This window comes from Bacillus rossius, chromosome 15 (assembly GCF_032445375.1).
Source record: "Bacillus rossius redtenbacheri isolate Brsri chromosome 15, Brsri_v3, whole genome shotgun sequence".
Lineage (NCBI taxonomy): Eukaryota > Metazoa > Arthropoda > Insecta > Phasmatodea > Bacillidae > Bacillus > Bacillus rossius.
Genome location: NC_086342.1, coordinates 45266012 through 45287584, shown reverse-complemented (window position 1 = coordinate 45287584; position 21573 = coordinate 45266012). Strand labels below are relative to the sequence as shown.

Genomic DNA, 21573 nt, shown 5'->3' with positions numbered 1-21573 from the left:
TACTTATTTTTTTTTAAATAAATGTCTGCAATAAATATTAATTTCAAGGCATAGTTGTGGTTTAACGGTATTGGTTTCTTATCACAAAGAAAAAATAATTCGGATATAATGCCAACAATTATCTAATTCTGTTAGATAAAATGTATGTACCAAGTCAGTTGTACACACTTGACGGTTCCCCAATTAAAGCCTGAGTTTAAACAGTTCATATTCATTATTCACTAGTCCCCATTGTTCCAGCGTTTGACATGTCGCAAGCAACATAATAACAAACAGCATAAAAGGCTCGTAATTCAAATTCGAATTTTTTTTTCTCACTAAGGGGGATTGTACCTCGCCATCCTAGATATTTACAAACATTACCCACAGCTTTCAATACAGGCGTTGAGTATCTGCACATCACAGGACCTGGTTGTGGACCCTTATTGGAGCCTACATTTGTGGCCTAGAGTCACTGTCTGCATAGTACAGCGACTGAAGTCACCAAGGTCGGCCGTACAGTCAAGTAAGGAAATTTTAGGCCAAGCCTTTGCAGGATAACCAAATGAAATCCTTCCTTTGCCTCAAGTGTGCCTGTGCAAGTGGGTATCATACCTCAAGTCAAATCGCACCCTGACTACAAAAAATTGAGTTTATGAGATATTTTTACCATAAGCAGGAAAATATCATCATCTAGACTATCGCAATATTATATTTACTTTTACGGGACTTATGGCGAACAATGTAGTGTTGCGCCCTATAAAACATTATATAAGAATATGTGCAAGACTATGGCATCTGAGTTGTGATAGTATTGCACTGATTTTTGAGTTACGATAGTCTTGTACTCGGGGTGCAAAATAATCCACGATGGTTACTTGCTAGAGTACCTACCGCACGATTGCAACGTAAAAAAAGACCAAGAAATACATTATTTGTGTCTTGACGTGTCAAAATCAGGTTCCACATCCAAGTCTGCAGGAAATGATTCCCCTTTAGGCGGGTGTTAAAAAAAATTACTAAAATTGTCGCCACCGCCTGTGCGGCTGTGTTGTGGGATGTGTGAAGGGTGCGAGCGTGGTTGGCCGGACTGTGCAGGCTCGCGCGCGGACGCCGGCACGGACGACGAGCTGAGCAACGCGCGGGACTGCGAGCTGGAGAGCTGCGCGTCGACGCCCAGCCGCCGCGCGGGCGACGCGTGTTGATGCACCCTCCCCCCCACCCCCCTCGCCGCCGCGTCGAGGGAGACGAAGCCGGCCGTCGCGCCGGAGTTCCTCTCAGCTCGGCCGTGCTCCCCGGACTGCGCGTCAGTATTAGGCAGCGTCCCCGCGGGAGACCCGGGGATCCCGGCACGTTCGCCCGCGACCGCTCCAGCGGCCGGAGTGAACGCCACCTTTGAATGTATATACTGTATAGAAGTCGCGAGTGCATAGGATTTACTCTACGTTTTTCAGGAGCGTACGATGAGCAGCTTGGGAACTTCACCGTTGCAGGTGCGCTGCCGTAACGCCCTGTATCGTCTTAGTTGTTACTTACACGTTAGAGTGCAGCACTGTCGCCCGCTGTCATTCCCCCGCACCCCTCCACCCATCATTCACTGCAGCTCGAGGTCGTTCAACGGGAGGGGGAAGGGGTGTTTGAAGAGTTCGACACTTGTCCGCTAGGGACCACCACAAGTCGATGCCCTAGAGATGGTGGCGATTGCGGCGGTGAATTAACCAACTACCTCAAAACCGTATTAGAAATATTAACCTGGGCTGGCGACTTCTATACAGTATATATATTCAAAGGTATTAGGCAGCGTCCCCGCAGGAGACCTGGGGATTCGGCACGTTCGCTCGTCGGCCGGAGTGAACGCCACCCAACGAACGTGCTGAATCAAAGGATGACTGTCCGTAATGCGTAGCTACGTCTTTCAATACTAAAGACAGCGTCATCTGTGATGTTAGTGTCGCTACTGAGTGGAGGTTCTTTACTTGGTCTCTCCGAGAACAGCCGACAACCTAGAAGAGCAAAACGTTACTGTATTTTTGTGTAGACTATAATTTATGATAGCTAGAAGGTTAACATTGATTAAGTTACCGCTTTTTTTTCTTTTTTTTTCATTTTACATACAACTTTCTGTTACGAATACAGTTAAAAAGTATTTTAGTCACAATTTTGTTAATGACTATAGACTGTAGCACTTCGCCTTTGTTTGACCAGTGAGTTAGATTTAGTCTTGTATATATATATATTAAAAAAAACTGGTTATTTGTTCATGGACAACTACTTTCTTTGAAGCAGTTTTTTTTTTTGTTTGACTTGACAACATGAATTAGAACACTAAATCCTACAATATTTACCATTGGCCAAAAAGAAAGTAACCCAAAATTTTATGGTCATGATTCATGACAAAGATTTTACAGTGTTTCGTAAGAATATTTGAGAAAAAACACACAATTAAAGAGTGAGTAAAATGTAGTATAGTCCAAATTGATAAGTTTCAGTCTGAGTCATTATGCTAGGAGTGCTCTTCGCTCAGGGATTGTTACCCTTGTGAAATGAATATGACAAATATTTTATTGAAAAATTGATCTGTTATCCATCATGATTGGTACTTAACATCATGACAATGTGGTAGGCAGGAATTTGTGCCATTATGGGTCAAACTGCTGTTGTATTTGACCAATAACAATGACTTAATTACTATATAAGACTGTATTATAAATACCTGCAGTTCAAGGTAAAATTCTTTGTTACAATTTGAGAGATTATAAACACATTTACTTGTAGCTAGATGATAAAAGTAAAAATATTTGTTAACATTTGCAGATTTATTTGTGACTTTGAACTGTTTTATTCAAAATTATTTTATTTGTATTTTATGATTTTTTAGTATTGACCCAAAGAACATATTCTGTGCTTGTATTGTGCTAAAATGTTCCCAAAGAAATACCCAGGTCAAAATGATCAGCAGACTGTGAAAGACTGCATTACAGTATTCGCAGTGCTGAGTAGTTTCGGTAATTTGAGGTGTCTACTTAAGCAAATGTGTAACAAACATGATGTGACTTGTTTCCTCGTATTTGAAGTTCTCAAAGTGTGCAGGAGTGTTGTCTTGCAGAGATTGAGCAGTGACTTGTCTATTTTCATTTTTCAGTTTTTTTTTTTTTAAACTGTTTTCCGAGCTATTACAAACAGCTTTGTAACCCAGGTGTCTCGCAAGTTTCAATAACAGACGTATTCGTGCACGGCAGCCTGCGGAAATATAGCCTAGGACCGAGCACTGCATTTCAAACGTAACTGGTTCTGAGCTCCTTTTACAGCACATTATATTTTTAAAAACCTAATCAGTTTAAACAAGTGTTCGGTTGCTATGGACAATATCGCTGGCTCAAGGCAACCTCGCCCCTTCTTTAAAGTCCACTCCATAAGAGCGCTTTTGCAGGTTTTAAGTTGTTATTATTATGCCTCTTCAATACGCATAATAAAATTAATTGAGATGTAATACGTAAATGAAACATTCCTGCTATATTATTTTTTGGCTCCACGCTGTTAACGTATTAGTTAACAATAAGGCAATATTGCAGTGTGACTGGGAAAATGCATATTAAAACAAAATCACATGGAGGATTATATTCTACTATTTTAAAATTCATTAAAAATGCCTTCATATTATCTAATAAAATATGCATTACATTCAAACTGCAGGTTGGGTCCGGTGCAAAAACTTTCTCTTTGAAGTGAATTTAATATCAAACTTATTAAAAAAAATCTTTTTCTGAACTAGGAACCCAAAAGTAACATATCTATGGCATGAATAGTAATCAGTGCAATTCTGGCTGGACTTTTACAATTTATTACTTATTTTATGACAATTTGCTTCTTTACAGCATTTTATTGTACGAGTGTAGCAGCCAGAGCTATGTCTGAGACTGAAAACAACCAAATGACAGAGGGCTCATAAATATCACATCAGAGGAAAATTAGACAATGCTTACAAATAACAGCCCAAGGAACAATAATTCTGACATGGATATTTCAGCATAAACCGGAATGCGTGGAACGGGAAGTTGTTTACAGAATGTGTTTTTTTTTTTCCTTTTGCCCATGAGTATTTCCCAGCAGCAGGCGACAGATCAAATAACCCGTTGTATGCCCAGCAGTGTTCCAAACTGAAACAGATAGCGCTACCATTGTGAACTAGTTCTTTTGCAAATTCATAAAAAGTGTTAGAATTCATGATCACATTATAACTGATGTATTTAACTTTAAATTATTATTTAATAGTATTGTTTATTGAATGTGGGTTTCTTAGCTTTTAGATAACTGAGGAAAATGAAATTAGCAGGGGTAATTAAGTCCATAATTTATTAGTCATTTTCAACAGAGTAAAAACATTTTCAGCATACTGGAATTGATTCGAGCATCCTGCAAGTAATAATTTGGCTGGCAACAAGCGAGGGTTCAGGTGATAAATGATTATTATTATTATTTCTTCTTTATTATGTAATAATGATGACTATCTAGTGCCTCTGTTCAAGATTGAAACGCGTTAATCTTCAGTTCTTTTTCAATATATTATATCGTCCCTCACTTTTGATCTTGTTATGGCATTTGTAGATTCATCGAAGGCAATGTAATTGAGGATTGTATATGGGGACAGGAAAATAACGTTCAGTTGTCAGTCTTTCAGTTATATGTCAGTTTTTTCCAAGTTTTGATAGTTGTCACACACTGGTCATGTTCTTTCCTTTAGTTGGTTTTGCAAACCAGGAGATAAGTTTGCCAACTTAATGCTGTACAATGTCACAGTTTTTCTGTTAAGTCAAAACTTTAGAGGTTGGGTATTTTTTCTAAGCATCCAGTAAAAAAAGCATAAGTAAAGTGCAGAAAAATATTTACAAAAATTGTGAATTTGATAAACAAATGTCAGTTCCTATAAAATTATTAGTTCATGTACAATAAAAAAAAAAGGGGGGGGTACGTGGACAAAGTGTTATATGCAAATATTAAATTTTCTGTTAAATTATCATTTTAGACACTCGTTAAATTCACAGAAATGTTAGGTTAGTATATACTTGACTATCGGAAGATGATACATTAATTGGCCATACTGTACAAGATACCAACTTTATATCAAGTTCCTTTACCAAAGCTTTTTTCACATCTGTTTTTATACAAATACTTTACTTGGAAAAAACTAAAGAAAGCATGTTTTGTCGCAGTACCCATATCATAGATTTGCAAAATTGGTAGCATCGCATTTTAACTAAAACTATTTAGTATTGTGTGTAGCCAAGTAGCTAATGTTCAGTATTAGGATAAGTCTTCTGGATTAAGATTGGAGGAGGGGGGCATTGGACAGGGTATACTCTTTACATGTACATAACTCTTATAATCAATCATATTTATATTAGAAGAAAAGACTACACACATCCAGGCCTTCCAACTATCGACGAGTTAGTATATTCATACAGTTTCTTTCTTATAAACATATTAAAAGAAAAAAATTCTTGTAGCTATGCTGATGGATAACTCAACTACATATATACTTAGTTTTCAACCTTGGATAACAAAAATAAACATAGAATAAATGGGTTTGAACCCATTTTTGTTTTGAAATAAAAATCTTTCCATAAACTGGTTAACATAGGCTAAATAGAAAATAATTATAATTATAAATTAAAAAATAGTGCAATCGTGGACATACGCAGGTATTCGGCTGGCAGGCCTACTGGTAGACAGAACAATTCCCTTGGGGTAGTCCCAGTAAGTCATTGAAATGCAATGCCTTCTTGCCTTCATTTGGGCAAGACAACACAATATTGACATTCGGCCAGGAGTCAATACAACACGATGCAAAATAAAAATAAAAATCAAACTTCTTAAAACAAAAAACAATAACTCCTGATTAGGGGCCACCAGTTTCAAAAACACTGCAGAGGAAAAGCAACGTGATAACTACAGCCAGGTCCAGGGCTAAACTATTAACCTCATTACAAAAAAGTATTTTTGCTCTGAAATTCTGCAAAAAGAATCGCTGCTGGTACAAAATATATAATTACCTTAAAATTCCTAACTTTACAAGCCAACATTAAACATATACAGAAAAAACTAAGTAGGATCCAAAATTTGCACATAACATTTCTGCAGGAAAAAAAAAAATATTATTATTAAATAATACTTTTTTTTTAACATAACCTTAATATATATATAAAGGGGTGAAATAAAACATCCCCAGTTTGTATATTGCGAGGTTTTGCTATCACCTATCTTTATTATGGCATACCTTTCGATGTCACTCACCAAATCTACTCACTGAAGATGACCAGTAATCATGATAAATAAATAACATTAATGTGCGAGAAGAAAAAGTCCGTCCTTTTCTTCAAAATAAACAAACTATAAAGGTGTAGCTTCTATTATTATAGCTATTAATAAACACGAAGCTCAAAAAATAACAAGTCAGGCCGCAAAAAATATTGCTAGCGCAGTACTAAAAAATCAAGTTTATAAATTTACCCGAAAATTTTGTTTTCTTGAAGTCCGTGCCACAATACTGCAACTTGCTATAAATATAAGCTTATTTTTCAAACTGCTGAACATGAAACAGTGGTAAGTGGACAGCAACGTTAACACGGTTAAATTTGGAAAGTTGTTCACACCCGGCACCAGTTAACCTTATCGACACTTTGCGAACACGTTCAGGCTTAACTTAAAAAAAAAAACTCAAAGCTCTTTGTTAAAAACATTCTATGAGTAGATGACTACCACCACAAACACCTTAACGTCCAGCGCCGTACTCCCAACCCGCCAGAAATAAATATAAAAATGTAGAAACGTACAAGAGCCGTCCATTGCCTTCCTAGTCGCCAGCACGTGGCCTGCGTCACACGTCTCTCCCTCGGGCAACAGCCAATCCCTGCTCGCCGGTGCAGGAGTCGTGTAGAAGTAGCTCCGAACACACGCTGCCACGCTGCGAAGACCTCCACGAACCACACAGTCCGACGCCAGTCCTTGCGTTTCCTTTTAATTTTTCAAAAACAGCCAATTAAATTTAAGTAAAAAACCTGACAACATTTGAGATTAAATACAAACATTACCAAGAAAAAAATAATCACTCAAAAACTTTCAAATTCTTCTGGTGAGCTGCTTGAAAAAAAGATTAGAGTAAACGACAAAAGATAACTAAATAAACCATGTTTAGCCAAATATAGCATAATTTAATTATTAGACCAGAAAGCACACAATTGCCAGTAAAACAGTGAGACGTCAACAGCAACTGCACATCCCCAAATAATACAAAATTAATTCAATATTTAAGTACTTCGAAATAGATGATAGCAAATTTGTATCTTAATTATATACAATGTATCAGTTATGTTATGAATGATAAAATAATCTGTCCAATTTGTGAAGAAAACCAAGCCTGAATGCATGAAAAAATTGATGCAAAAGAGTAAAAAAAAAATGTATCTATTATTACTGTGTCTAATATTGCAGAATGTTTTCAGAGGTATGTGTGAGAATATACTTCTGCAATAACATAAAACTATTTCCTCATTAAGTAATATCAGAATCATAAGTTTTTGTGTGTCCCATAATTTTTCATTCCTAAAATAAAAATTTTAAAAAAGCTGGGGAATAATTAGCATAATCTGAACATTATGTCAGAAATCAAGGGGTCTTGCCAAAGCTTCGCTTCACACCATCCATGCTGACTGTAGTATAAAATGTTGTATATGAAAGATTAAGAATTGTGGATAATGGCATAATCACACTTGGGAAACATTTTAAAACCCTACATCTCCCAGCGAGGTCTCACCCAAATTCTTCACGAGTGGAAAATGTGGTAGACGATAGAGTGATCTGTTGAGGTTTCCCTCAACTACACGTACCATCGTTGCTCCGTTTGACCGATTCAACCTTCGGCCTCTCTAATGTCCTAGGTATCGACCAAATGTTATTCCTAATTCAATCCAGTTTTACAATTGTGTTTCTAAAGTTTATTTTTTGCAATTTGAAGGGGTTAAAGATATTTGTTATGGCTATCACTTAATAAGTTTCAAATTCCTCTACAGAATACTCTATACTGCACACCCCTACAAAGTGATATTATGCTGTATAGTGGTAGGATCACAATGTGTCAAAGCACCTGAAACACTCAACACACACCTGTGTGCTTTTTGCGAGAGTACGACAGAGAGAGAAAGAGACAGCCTTCACACCTTAAGCACTGACTACCTAAACAAAGCATGGCTGATGATTACATGATATTTATCGTTAAAGTTTTTACAGCACCAGCTAATATGGTAAAGAGCGGGAATCCAGCCAGTAATTCTTGGTTATAGTTCAAGCACACCTATTACAATGTCACAAGAATTATCATCCATTACCCGAAGATGAGCTACCATGGCGCATTCAGTCGGGAGTAACCCTCGTTATAAAGGGGAGATGTTACGGTTAAGTGAAGCTTTCAGAATAGCAGATGTTTTTAAAAATTAATGTGCTCAGTCTGATTTTTCCACCAAGTCGAGTGTTTAAAAGTCACACTTTTGGCAATGCTGTTACAATGGAGAAGTAAAAGGTTATCTCCCAATCTGATCAGGTTATCCTGCCACCTTTTTTTTCTTTTTTAAATGCTAACACATGTAATTGGTGTGCATGTAAAATGTTCGCAAACGTTACTTGACAAACACAGCAGTGACGTGATGGCCAATACCAACTTTGTTCGTTATACACTATTTGATCGTGGTTTATTGTGGCAGCGTTTGTAACAGTTGCACATTGCATGTGTGTGCCGAATTAAATTATGAAGTAAATGAGATTTTAAAAAAAATAACAATTAAATAATACAAATTTTTTGAAAAAATAAATAGCAACATGGAACTTACTAAATGATTGTGTCACTCGCTATCCACACATTGTCAAAATCTGCAAACACAGCTACTTTCTGGTTGTTCCACTACATTATTTAAGTTGTGAATGAACATCAACTTCCTGGAATCGAAAAGTTGTAATTAGTTTGGTTTCTTAATGAAGAAAGAACATGTTCATCTACAGTAAAAATTACGTAGATCAGTGAAGTCAATGTTATAATATCACTTTGGCAAAGTTGGAACATTCAAACTTGTTATTCTTACGATGTTCCAGATTAAAACATAATGTGGACAATCTGCTATCACACAGGGGTAAGAGTGTACACTCGGAAAATGTGATTCAATGTAATAGGCCAGTTCAAGCTGTCTTATCCTGAGTCACGCGTGTCTTTTTTTGAAGGAGTGTCTGCACCTACTACCCGTAAATACTCGGAGCTGTCTTGTCAACGGTGATGATTGCTGATGTCTTTGTAAATGAACTGTCAGTGTATGTATTTGTAAAAAGAAATGTTTTGTATAAACTGTATTTATTTAAAATTAATGTACTTAAGATATTAAATACATAATACATTTTATAAGGAAGAAAAATTTGATTTTTTTTTTTTTTTTACAAATGTTTAAAGCATTCCAAAACTATTGATCCTGGGGTAATATTATGTACAAATAAAATGTTAAAATTTTCAGCTGTGACAGTATGTTTTACCACCACGAGAAAAATGTGTGTGAAGTAAATTGAACATTTCATGTAAGCACAAGGAAAGGCTCCTTACATGGTAACGACACACATTAGTTGAGGCCTTGAAGGGTAGACATAGGGTGCGTCCTCCAAAGACAAATGTATTTTTCTGGCTATGGAAGTGGATATTCAGGGCTGTGGCGACGATCACAGGAAAGTTGTTATTTTCTGTGACACAACAGCCTCTCTCCAACCTCCCCCACAGGATGTGCTTGTGGGACATCGTGGGCGCAAGGAACGTCATCCTGCGCCCGTGTCCGGGGAGCGGGGGCGCCCGTCACAGAGACCGCCCCCATCCGAGGCTTCGTGTTACTTCTAGGAAGGATGGGTGAGCCAGTTGCGACGGGTCCTTAGCCCGAACACAACCGCGCATACAATGCATGCCTGCGAACCTCTCGCCTACCACTGTCCTCCAGTGGCGGATGGCAACCTCTCCGAAGAGAGTAAACGAGTAGGCTAGGCAAGGGTTTCCAGCGACAGGAGAAGGCTTCTTCACACTCTGCAGTCTTAGACCATCTGTCCTGGTGCGGATTGCCAGCGTTCCAGGACTCCTGTCAGAGACCGCAGAGGGGCCCTCTTGGTTCCCAACCTGACCCCCAAGCCCTTGTCAGGATCACTCCTTGCTCAAGGGAATGACCACAGGGATTGCTCCCCAACCTATCGGCAGAGCTCCTGTTAGTTTTACACCAGCGGTACCACAAGGAGGTAGGAGTTGCCTTGCTCATGAGAGGCTTTATGTTCGCATCATGAACCATTCCGTAACTATGTCGGACAGCTGATCTCGGATACTAGAACCCCGGGGGGCTCCGACACCTCAAACGATCGCTATGCCTTCTCGACAACAACCACGAACGAGTTCGCAGCCGAAGCAGAGTCATAGTTATAAGAAAATAGTTGTAAGAAAAGAAAAAAAGCTGCAACTGGCATAAAAGAGAAGGGAAAAAAAAAAGGGGGGGGGGGGGGGGTTGTCTGTAAAGTCGGTTTACGGACAATAATTTTACGTCATAACGTCATAGCAAAACGTTGATGAAAAATTGCATACTTTTTAATTTTCAAATATTATTTACAGTTTTTGCAAATTTAATTTAAATAATTTTTTAAATATAATCACGAACAATTATTTGAAAAGCCCCACTTAAACCTGTTTGATATTATGGAAGATTTTCTCGCACTGTGGTTGGCCGGTTCTTGCATGCTCGGCTCAGGCGGAACGTGCCAATTTTTCGTGTGTGCAGCCGGCGTTCATCGATTTATAAGATTACGTCAAAAAAAGTGTCTACCAGTGTGAATATACTTTTCTCCATTTAGTAGGTGTGTGTGCTATCCTCTGTGAACATTTTGTAAGTTCACGCTAGCGGGCACTTGCGGCAGACCAATCACAGCGCAGGGAAGAAGGCGACTCGCTGCAATGAGTCGGCTTCTCGCCAGCTCCCGTCCGGGGGTGAAGCTGTCCCTGCCCTCCGCGGGAGCCTGGGGAAGCTGTCCACCTCGTGCAGTGCCGACTGCAATTTACTGTTTACGAACACGATCGTGAAAGGTATTTCATTACACTGTACCTGGAAAACCCACAGTTTGGATACTTAGCAATGAAAGTAGTGTTATGGCGAAATGTTATCGAATGTAAAACATCTCGCAATACTGTAAAAATACGTAGACATACTCTTAAAATAGAAAATCCTTTAACATGGGGAACTTTGTGATGAGGTTTCACTGAGAGAGATGCGGCAGTTATAGTCTCTCTTGGACCTCTAGGCAGTTTGCAACTCGCTCCAGTGTGATCACATCAGGAATAATATTCCCAGTGAGTGACGACAACTTCAAGTCTCACCGGCCGCTCCTTGACTAGGAACAATACCCTGGCTTGATCGCGACTACTCGGGAACTCCCGAGCTAGCGACACGAGTCCTGGTGTCGGAGGTCTCGCAGGTCAGCGTGGCCCGGCAGTTCACGAGCAACCAGGCGCCGCACACACACCGACTTCCGGTGAAAACATAAACCAACAGAAAACAACCCTATAATCAGCTGACGACAAGTAGATAAACCCAACGATGAACCTAAACAGTATGTTATGGGCAACACAACGATGACAGCGCCAACGAAAACTTTCAATCTCTGGATATCAGACAGCCGTGGAAGGAATTTAGTCATTAAAAATAATAATAATAATAATAATAATAATAATAATAATAATAATAATAACAGCATAGACGAAAACAGTGGGCTAACAACGTCGAAACAATTTCAACAACAGTAAATGCAGGTATACGACCAAAAACCTGGGCAACGCAGCAAATGTACGAACTGCACAGGCGTACGTCCAAGAAATTGCTTTGAACCAGAATTCCCAGTGATGAGCATGCATTCGTAACATTGGTCAAAACTGGTTACAACCAAGTCCATGAAACTGTCTACATGTCAATTATAAGTCATAAGGGGAGAAACAGTAGGCTCATTAGTGACAACAAAATCACAAATGAGCCAAACATTTAAACATAACATTTTAAAAAGTTGTAAAAACCCTTGCTGCTTCCCTGGTTCAATTCCCGACGGAGTCAAACCTGGATTCTCGCGAGAGGGAAATGTAGATTCTGTCGTGGTTCACAAGGGTTTCCTCAGGGTATTTCCGTTTATCCCACCCATTCAATCCATCAATGCCCCATTAGCATCTCATCACCTTTCATCGTCTCTAGTAGCTTCACTGTCAGCAAGAGCTTGATCCATTTCCATACGCATCAAGTCTTCCACAGAGTTCTTTGCAGCACAATGGAATATCTGAAACCTGTTTTCACTTTTCCATCCTAAACTACATTACTTACGTAAAACTCTTTTAACTTGGAACTGACGCTGCACGTAACCTACAAGTTTTACCCAAAAACAGGAAATATAAAATCCAATTTGTCTGGTTACGTTCACACACACTGGTACTCTGACTGGTATTATCAAATATCAGGAGCATACACATGATTCATTTTGATGATGATTGGGTGGTAGAACCTCTTCTAACGCTGTTTGCTTTCCAATTCTTTCTTTTTGTTAGTGAGTATGATAGATATTTTAGGATTTTGGAATGGAAAGGGACTATATACCCTCAAACACCCCAATAAACCCCTGGCAAACATGAAAATACAACAAGAAATCCGTGACACAGCCAACTTCTTTTCTTTTGTCCTGACAGTTTTCTCTCAAGCTGATTCTATCGCTAGAACCATTGAATATATATAATGTATAGAAGTCGCGAGCCCAGGTTAAATTTTCTGTCCGGTTTCTTAGAAGAATTGTTGTAGTTCCAAGCTCCGCCGCTGCGATCGCTTTCATCGCTGGGTATCGGCTGTATACGCCCCTGGCGGTATTTGGCAGAACTAGGTTAACCAGCCCAGTCGTGACATCATCCTTCACCCCCCCCCCCCCCCTCGAAAATCCCAGACCAACGATTCAAATTACCCGGCAGGTCTTATCAACATCGTTAGGCGACCTTGAAGAGGAGCTTCCCTTACCGTCGTTTGAGAATGATGAAATCCCAAAAGAAGCTAGCCACGGAAATCACTGAATGATGGGATTCTGTACCCGAGTGAAGTGAAAATTAGCTATTAAAACTTTGTATTGGGCCAATAGTCAGTGTTACGTTCAAAATATGGTTTTATTTTAAAAGTAAAATACTTATTTAAACTATATTTCGCGTTTGTGCAAATTTACTTTTAGATATTGGCAAGGAAAATCAACATACCTTTAACAACCTTCTCTTATTCAACGTTATCTATTAAGTAGTAAAAGGGGTAGATATTATTTTTAAAAATAAAAAAAATTATATAACCCACTAAATCAGTATTGGCAAGATATATATAAATTCAATATTAAAATACGCACATTAAAAATTTTTGTAATTAACTTTTTTCTGTAATAAAAATTCAGGATGATTTTGGTTTAATTGGTTTACGTATATTGCTATATTTTCTAAATCACATAGAAAAGGGAAAACAGTGCATCAGTGAAAATTCAAAAATTTAGTTTAAGTAATACTAGCCATACCAAAAGATCAATATGCGAGATAAGAAATTTGGTAACTGCTCTACATTTCAAATAAAAATGCACTGGTTTCATGAATACTGAAATGTATGCGTAATAAGGCATATTATGTTATTATACTAAGCATGACTATAACTAAAAAAATTACAGTAATTTAAAACGATGGCATTCTTAACATACAATAAGTGCGAGAGTCTTAGTTTATTTTTTAATTGGCTTCTTCGTCAGATGGAAAAGAGTTAAGATTTCATCAAGGAAAAATATATTCTCAAAGTCACTAAACCGGGAGATAGAAAATAAGGTAGGTACTTAATTTTAAATAAAAGTTAAAATAGACTTACGCTAAACCAATTAAAAATAAGTCGTAAAAATATTTTTATTTATTAAATATGTTCTATACTTGACAGTTCTTTGTGTATAATTCTTCAAAAATATTTGAAATTTAATACATATTTTCTTAAAATGGTAGAATATCAGCAATACCCGGAAATTACGTGAGCAAAGCCACGGGTTATTAGATACACTTTTATTATAAAATAAAAACAATTATGCATTTGTAGTTCACGAATGTGATATTTTGTTTATTGCTTCACAACATTCATTTGCCAGTCTCAAATTTCATTGTACCACTTGTCAGAAATGTCACCAAAAATGAGAGATAGTTTTTTTTGACGAATTTCAATTACGAGGAAACCTTTCGCAAGACTTTTTTCTTCGCAGTAGTCACTGGGACACCATTAATTTAAATCCACTAAGATAATAAAATTGTATGTATAATGATTTGTTTTTGTATATTTATATAACTTTCCAACCAATTTTTAATGATTTTCATGTGAATAAAAACTTGTAAAGCAATTTAATTAACTGTGTCATAATACTTCTGATTAGATGGAAATACAAACTTTTCATCAGTAATATACGATGATAAAAATATTTATTATTGTAAAATAATATTCACTGTTCAAATGCAAATTTAAATAGATTATTCATACATGTTTCCTGCTAATTAATGGTTTAAAATAATAATTTTTTAATATAAAATCATTTTTCTCTGTTAAAATGGGTTGCTAAAATGAGGAATTATAAATATGTCACTAAGTCCGTGCACAGATTTACACAAAACAGCAATGTAAATAATCTTTTTTGGTAGTTTCTAATTTTGTGCCCTGGATAACATGAATTTGGTTTAATTCATACCAAAGTGAATTTTTTGAACAACTTAAATTGATGTCATAAACAAATATTTATTTTATATTAAAAATCCACAAACAGTTTTTAAAATATAATATTTATCACGCCAGATGGAATAATAAACAAAAAATAGCTCTTATATGTTGTCTGTGTTTAAAGAATTGTATTATATTTCATGGAAATAATATTTACCTTTCGGTTATTAAAAGAAAATATATTTGTATTCAAAATACTTGCGCATCGTTTTTACGAGCATAAAGGCCGGGATACATTCGCAATAGCACGCAAACAGCACACAGATAGCACACACGCACAGAGATAGCACAGAGCTTGATGCTACATTCACGCACAACACAACACAAAATAATACCGGAAGCATTCAAAAAAGTTTTTTAAATGTAAAACTCCCGTTCACAATTTTGGTCACTGAAGTTGGCATACGTGACGTTTGTTTAGATTCGTGTGTTGTTATTGTGGTACGGTTTTCGTTAAACCCAGAAATATTTTAAATATTTCAAAGTTTACGTACAAAACACAATGAGCATTCAAAAATATATATCACTGTTTATTTCAAATCCGGCTTCTTTAACACATTCAGACACAGACTTCCAAGCATTTAATTTAGCTTCTTCATTTTTGTATCCTGCGGATCCCCTGTCATACAAAATATTTTTACTTTCTATTACAGCTATCAAAAAGCTATCAAATGTGCCTTCCATTTTTATGTTATCGCGTGTTTGAAAACAATAACAAACTACTCAAGTCAAGAGCACCAATACTTTCGTGACAATTGTTATTTTATAAGCCCACTCGAGTAGTACTTAAACTGTTTGCTGATTGGCTACCATCATGGTCGCGCACAGAAAATAACCTAAAAGTTAAAAGTTAATGAACTTTCTGTGCGCCGATCCTGTGCTATTTTTCTGTGCGCGTGCTATTTGCCAATGTGGCAGCTCATATCTAATAGTGTATGTTGAACTTCTGTGCGTCTGTGCTGTTTGCTTGCTATTGCGAATGTAGCCCGGGCTTAACTTGTGTATCTAACCTCAAAGCAAGGAATATAAAGAGTGGGAACTCAATGCTATAACAAACACTCTTATTTTCTTTGGAGATCCGGGAAATGTGCTTTATTTATAAGCAACTTAACATAGTAAATCGTTAACTTTTCAGATCTATGTTGGCAAAATTGATTTTTTTTGTGGTCATTCGCTACTGGGAATATTCACCATATAACGTTTAAGATTATTTATTTTGAATAACGAAACAACCAAAACATTATGTAAAAATGCTTCATCTTATGTTAAAAAAATTATAAACTGCATAGCCACAAAGTATGACATCATACCATTAGTTTCTGTTACTAATAACAACACGTGCACGCGTTTGAACAGTCATCGCAGCCATAGTTGTTTCATAGCTACCAAAATCATTCAACGTTGTCAAGAATTATTCCAAATTATGTTTTGCCATTTTACTCAATGCGCCACTCCGTTAACACAACATTTTATAAATTCTGAACCACGAATGTCAGTGGGAATGTACACTATACTGTACATTCCAATCTGATACGCTTTAAGAAATTTCTGTAGTTTTCTTATTATTAAAACTTAATTTTTGATGTTGGCATCTTTTAACCGCACTTTTTTTTTTTTTTTTTTTTTTTCGGTGGCCGTACTCCTCCAATTCAGTTGCGCCCGCCGATATCTAAGCGCTCGGATTTCAACAAAAGGCACCGCCTCTCGATAGAGTGAAACAGAGAATTACGCGCACGACCTTGAAAAAAGCGACGCTACAGCGCTCTGGCGTGGAAGCTGGTAACTACGAGTACCCTCTTGTGGAAAGAAGAGCTGTCTAGCGGCGGAGCTAACAACTACCTCAGTTTTGGATCCGAAAATTGGAATAATAAATCCTATCCCCTCGCGACTTCTATAAGTTATATATATTCAATGCTAGAACCGTCCCATCTAACGTGAACCTATCAGGACACACGACCCCAGCTAGCCTACCCTACTCACGTCCAAACTGAAACAGTGCTGTAGGACTATTTTTCTTCTTGCGAGAGATGCAACCGCTTTTGAAACAGAATAGGTACCTTTTCAGACTGCCGTCACTCCAAAACTACTTGGCGGCTGGTTGAGTGATGAGACAATCTCACCATCACACGATCTAGTGCGGTCTATACGACAATAACCTGCAGGCAAAATACGAGTAGCATGTAGACAGAGCTTCTTGGTAGTACACACTTTTGTTTCATTGATCACTATACAGTATAAGCTAAGCAGTCGACCATACATGTTACACGTACAAATAAATTGTATTCTGTCGAAGCAAACCATGTTTTTTCAGTAGTTCATGTTTTCAGAGTATCCTGAAGTAATAATAAGTCAAATGTTATAGTTATAAGGAAGCAGTGTCAAACACCACGTTTGAGATCACGAGTATCATATTAATAAAATATTTTTTTTGATGATAGATTTGAGAATGTTAATAAACCTTTTTCAAAGCCAGACATAGACCTTCTGTTCCAGCGCTGAACAGTAACAGCCATTCCTGCAACTCAATTCTCTATCACCTTTTCGATAACCGGACAACAATGTTAAATGCTGTTTGAAACTATTATTAAAAAAATTGGTTTGTCTGTAAAGTTGGTTTACGGACGATAGTTTAACGTGACGCCATAACAAAACATTGATGAAATGATTGCATACTTTTATGAATAAAATTGAATCATTTTTATTTTAATAATAAAAGAATAAATACTTGAAATTATACTAGTAATCAGATTTTTAAAATGCAAGAATAATTAACCTTTATTGCCAAAATTGTTGTAATAAGCAATGAAAACCACATTAACTTTTCACTTCACTTTATAAACAGTCGAGTGGAAGAGATAGATGCGGCGCAAGCGTACAATGAGCGTAACGGGACACAGCGTAATGGGACACTTTTTCGTGCGTGCAGCCGGCATTCATTGATTTATTAAACGTTAGGTCAACAAATTCCAGATAATTTGAAAGACTTATTTACAACTCAAAATTCTTTATGCTAGCATACCTACTTAATGGGTAGAGAAAAAATTATATGGTGAATTGTGATAAAAACCGAAACAACACCGCAAAGTATGTCGATATAGCACTGATGTGCAAGTTAATACCTCCTTTAACACCAAAATATAATTTAAAACATTAAATCAATCAGCAGTTTGACAACTCTTAACTCGAATTAAAAAATATTCTCTTTTATTACAGTAACTTCATAAAAAGTAATTTAGGTAGCATGAATTTTGTACAAAAATGTACTTGGTTAGTAAAAAATTAACATTAACGTTGTTTGATCTTGCATCACTTTTTACGAACACGTTTTGACGTTAATGATCCGTAAATTTTTCAAACACACATAAATTAGCCAATTAATTTTTCTCGGTAGTTCTGTTTTAAACATGCTTATTCGGACTAAATGATTTAATGCTATAATGTGTCAGATAAAGGGAGATAAAAATACTAAGAACTATTTTAATTCATATTTGTTGAATAATACACTTATTTTTATGGAAAAAAAAAAGAAAAATAACACCGAAATCTCTTATTTTAAAAAAGAAATTGAGATATTAATAAAACCATAAAATTTTGTCAGTAATGAAGGGAAATAGTTTACTTCAGCACGTCGGAAGTGCACTATGCTTCACAAGTGAAGAATCACATAATGAACGCTAGCTGACACAGCGGACCAGGGCGAGCATTACAGCACCCTGGAGCACCCTGGAGCACCTTGGAGCACCTTGGAGCACCTTGGAGCACCTTGGAGCACCTTGGAGCACCTTGGAGCACCTTGGAGCACCTTGGAGCACCTTGGAGCACCTTGGAGCACTCTGCCACCTGCCAGTATGACATCAGCGTTGAAGGTGTGATTTCATGACGAGTTCTTCCAGCAAGTTTAGTATATTCTCGTTATTTATGATTTGCAGCCTGCTGATGCATACTATGAACATGATGTCCTTGGATAAAGGATTTGTCAATACATACCACATAGAAGACACACACACTACTTACATTATATAGGTTTACAAACAGCAGTTACAGTAGTACTTTATCATAATCATGGCAGATAATTTCTCTATTTCACTGATACTACAGAAACAAAATAAAGGACTTTGCGAGCCGGCTATGTCGCTAATGGCAGCAGCCGGCCTAGCTTATACCGGCTTATGCCAATACTTGCTTTGTTAAGGGGCCACCAGTCAGGGGTGTATTTGTGTCGGTGAGGTGGGATGATGAATGCAACGCTCGCTGGTGTTCCTAGCGCAATGTCTCCTCTAAGCGCAAGACACGGGGCAACCTTAAAATGTTAGCGGACACCGTAACACTAGACGGCGAAGAAATGAAGATACAGGTGTAATGCAAGGCCCTTGGGCCATTTTAAGAATCTTTGGGCTATCAAGGATTTTATATCTGAAAATTATTCTAAAAACACACGTTTTAGCCCTTTCCATTTACCTAAAAATGAATGTCGAAAAACGAAACGAGGAAACAGAACTCCGTGATTTTTGTTAACAGATACTACTCTGACATTTTGAGCAGTTTGGCTTCTTCTAAAGCTCTGCCCCCTGTATGTGCGCTCGGGCAGGCAAACTACAAGTGGGTCGTGGCACAGTAAGATTGTTCTTCTGTGGTGAAAATTTCTAGTTTTTATTTTTTTCTTATGTTTATTTTAATTACATTTTGAAAATGTACTGCATAGTTTAAAGTGTTTCCTACACACTTGTGATGTGGGATCTGTCCTGAGCCTGGCTTAAAACCCTGACCATCACGGTACGGTACGGCATCAAGGGTGCGACAATGCCGTCCCCTTCCTCCCTTGCACAAAATATCGTAGGTAACTGCACAAACCATGCACTAAACCAATGATATCTACAATAGAAAAAAAATATTTTATTTATTATTCATGGAGAGAAATTATTCATTACCTACAAACAATATTGAAAATAAGTATGTCTGGGAAATATTTACGTTACATGAAACTATATTTTATTATATATTTTATTAATATATGATACAGATAGTGAGGATGCCCTGTGCTGCTACTCCGGGTCCAGCGGCACCTTCTTGCTGTCGCGGATGATCTCGTCCAGGCGGTGCAGGTCCCGGAGGGACACCTGCCCGGAGCCGCGGGCCAGCGGGCGCGGCTGCGAGGCGCTCGGCTTCCAGCCCAGCGCGTAGATCACCTGGAAGGTGGCCGGCACGGACCTCCGCCCGGCCTCGTCGCGCCCGTACAGCCGGTCGTAGACGCTGGCCGCCGCCACCAGGCGCTCGCGGCCCAGGTGCAGCGCGCGGCGCAGCGCGGCGTTGCTCTCGCCCATGCCCTTCAGGTCACCCATGAGCTCCAGCATGGAGGGGTATCCCACCACCAGCTCGTCCGTGTCGATGGTGAGCATGGTGAAGCCGGCCTGCGTCAGCAGCGCGCCCACATCGCGCACCTGGGCGAAGGGCGACACGTGGGGCGCCGCCCCGCCCCGGCGCTCCAGGTTGGCCAGCTGCAGGGCGGAGCGCAGCTCGTACAGGGTGTCGCCCCCGAACATGGCGGTCAGCAGGGCCCCGTCCTCGCGCAGGCAGCGATGCGCCTCGCCCAGCGCCGCGGGCAGGTCGTTCACCCAGTGCAGCGCCAGGCTGCTGATCACCAGGTCCAGCGAGGCGGCGGCGAAGGGCAGCGGGCCCTCCTCGTCCACGGCCCGGCGCTCCGCGGACACGCCCTCGGGGGCGGGCGCCGCCTCCAGCCAGCCCGCGCAGGCGTCGCACAGGTACAGCCGCCCCACGCGCTCCGCGGGCAGGTGCCGGGACACGTGGCCGCGGCCGCAGCCCAGGTTCGCCGCCGCCGCGAAGTCCCGCCGGATGTCCAGCACGCGGTCCGCCAGCCGCGCGCCCACCTCGTCCTTGAGGTAGTCGTAGAGCGGCGCGTCGGGCGCGCGGGCGGCTCGCTCGCGCTGCAGCAGCTTGGCGCGCCGGCAGAAGATGCTCGGTGCGGGGCGCCCAGCCTGCGCGAGCCGCGGGTCCAGGTGCAGGCGCCGCGCCAGGGCCGAGCTGGGCCTACATAACCTCAACAACACACTCCTCGTCTGCTCCATGCTCCGCCATCAGCACGAGCAGTGCGGCCACACTCGCGAAACCAAACTCTTTATAACCCCGCAAATATTCCCTTTTATACCTAAAATATATCTAATCCTTAAAAAATTATTAAAGAATCTTAAAAACAAAATAAATTTAAAAGTTGTCGTAATATCAAAATTAAAAAAATAATTGTTTACACAAAAAATACTGTCTATAATATTGTAAAAAAAACTAAATAACGTCATAATGGTTTCAAGAGGAAAACAAAATAATTTTTTTAATCTTTAAGATTGAATATTGTTCTTCGTTAAGGTAGATGTAACACATTCAAAGTTTATTAAAGACCGTAAAATATTATGTAATTAAAGTATAAGATTCTCGAATTATATATTCAACTCTCATTGTCAACAACTTCGCAACGGAAACCATTTATAAAAGACTAATAACAAAAAGAATTTCAATAAATTAAAAATCTGCCTTTTCAAAGAGAATTTTTCAAAATTACACAATTAAAAATTGTAAATATCTAAAAACTTTTGAAACAATAGAGGGTTTTTTTTTCCATTCTATGAACTCTCTCCATTAAAGTTTTAGAGTGTAAATATTTACTTGTAAATTCTTTGCCACTCAGTTGTCTTAAGCAGTATTCACATGTGGCTTTCATATAAAGCCCATTCCC

At 38.7% G+C, this 21573-nt stretch overlaps 2 protein-coding genes across 4 annotated transcripts in view; one reads left to right on the top strand and one right to left on the bottom strand.

Moving 5' to 3' along the window:
• Positions 1-9431, top strand: part of LOC134539562 (E3 ubiquitin-protein ligase goliath-like) — a 241399-nt gene extending 231968 nt beyond the window's left edge. For 2 of the 3 annotated variants that reach the window (XM_063381703.1, XM_063381702.1), the window contains one exon: positions 1078-9431. In XM_063381703.1, coding sequence (XP_063237773.1) covers positions 1078-1184 — 107 coding nt within the window. In that variant the 3' untranslated portion in view covers positions 1185-9431. The remainder of the gene's footprint in view (positions 1-1077) is intronic. The other variant, XM_063381705.1, reaches the window with a different exon arrangement.
• A 10380-nt stretch (positions 9432-19811) lies between these two features.
• On the bottom strand, positions 19812-20978 carry LOC134539563 (arginine-hydroxylase NDUFAF5, mitochondrial). Its single transcript, XM_063381706.1, has one exon. It carries the CDS (start codon positions 20909-20911, stop codon positions 19871-19873), a length of 1041 nt encoding a protein of 346 aa, XP_063237776.1. The 5' UTR covers positions 20912-20978; the 3' UTR covers positions 19812-19870.
• Between the last annotated feature and the right edge of the window lie 595 nt (positions 20979-21573).

What these genes read in the sequence shown, in the direction of transcription:
- LOC134539563 (XM_063381706.1), bottom strand. Translation starts at nt 20,911, where the DNA reads ATGGAGCAGACGAGGAGTGTGTTGTTGAGGTTATGTAGGCCCAGCTCG.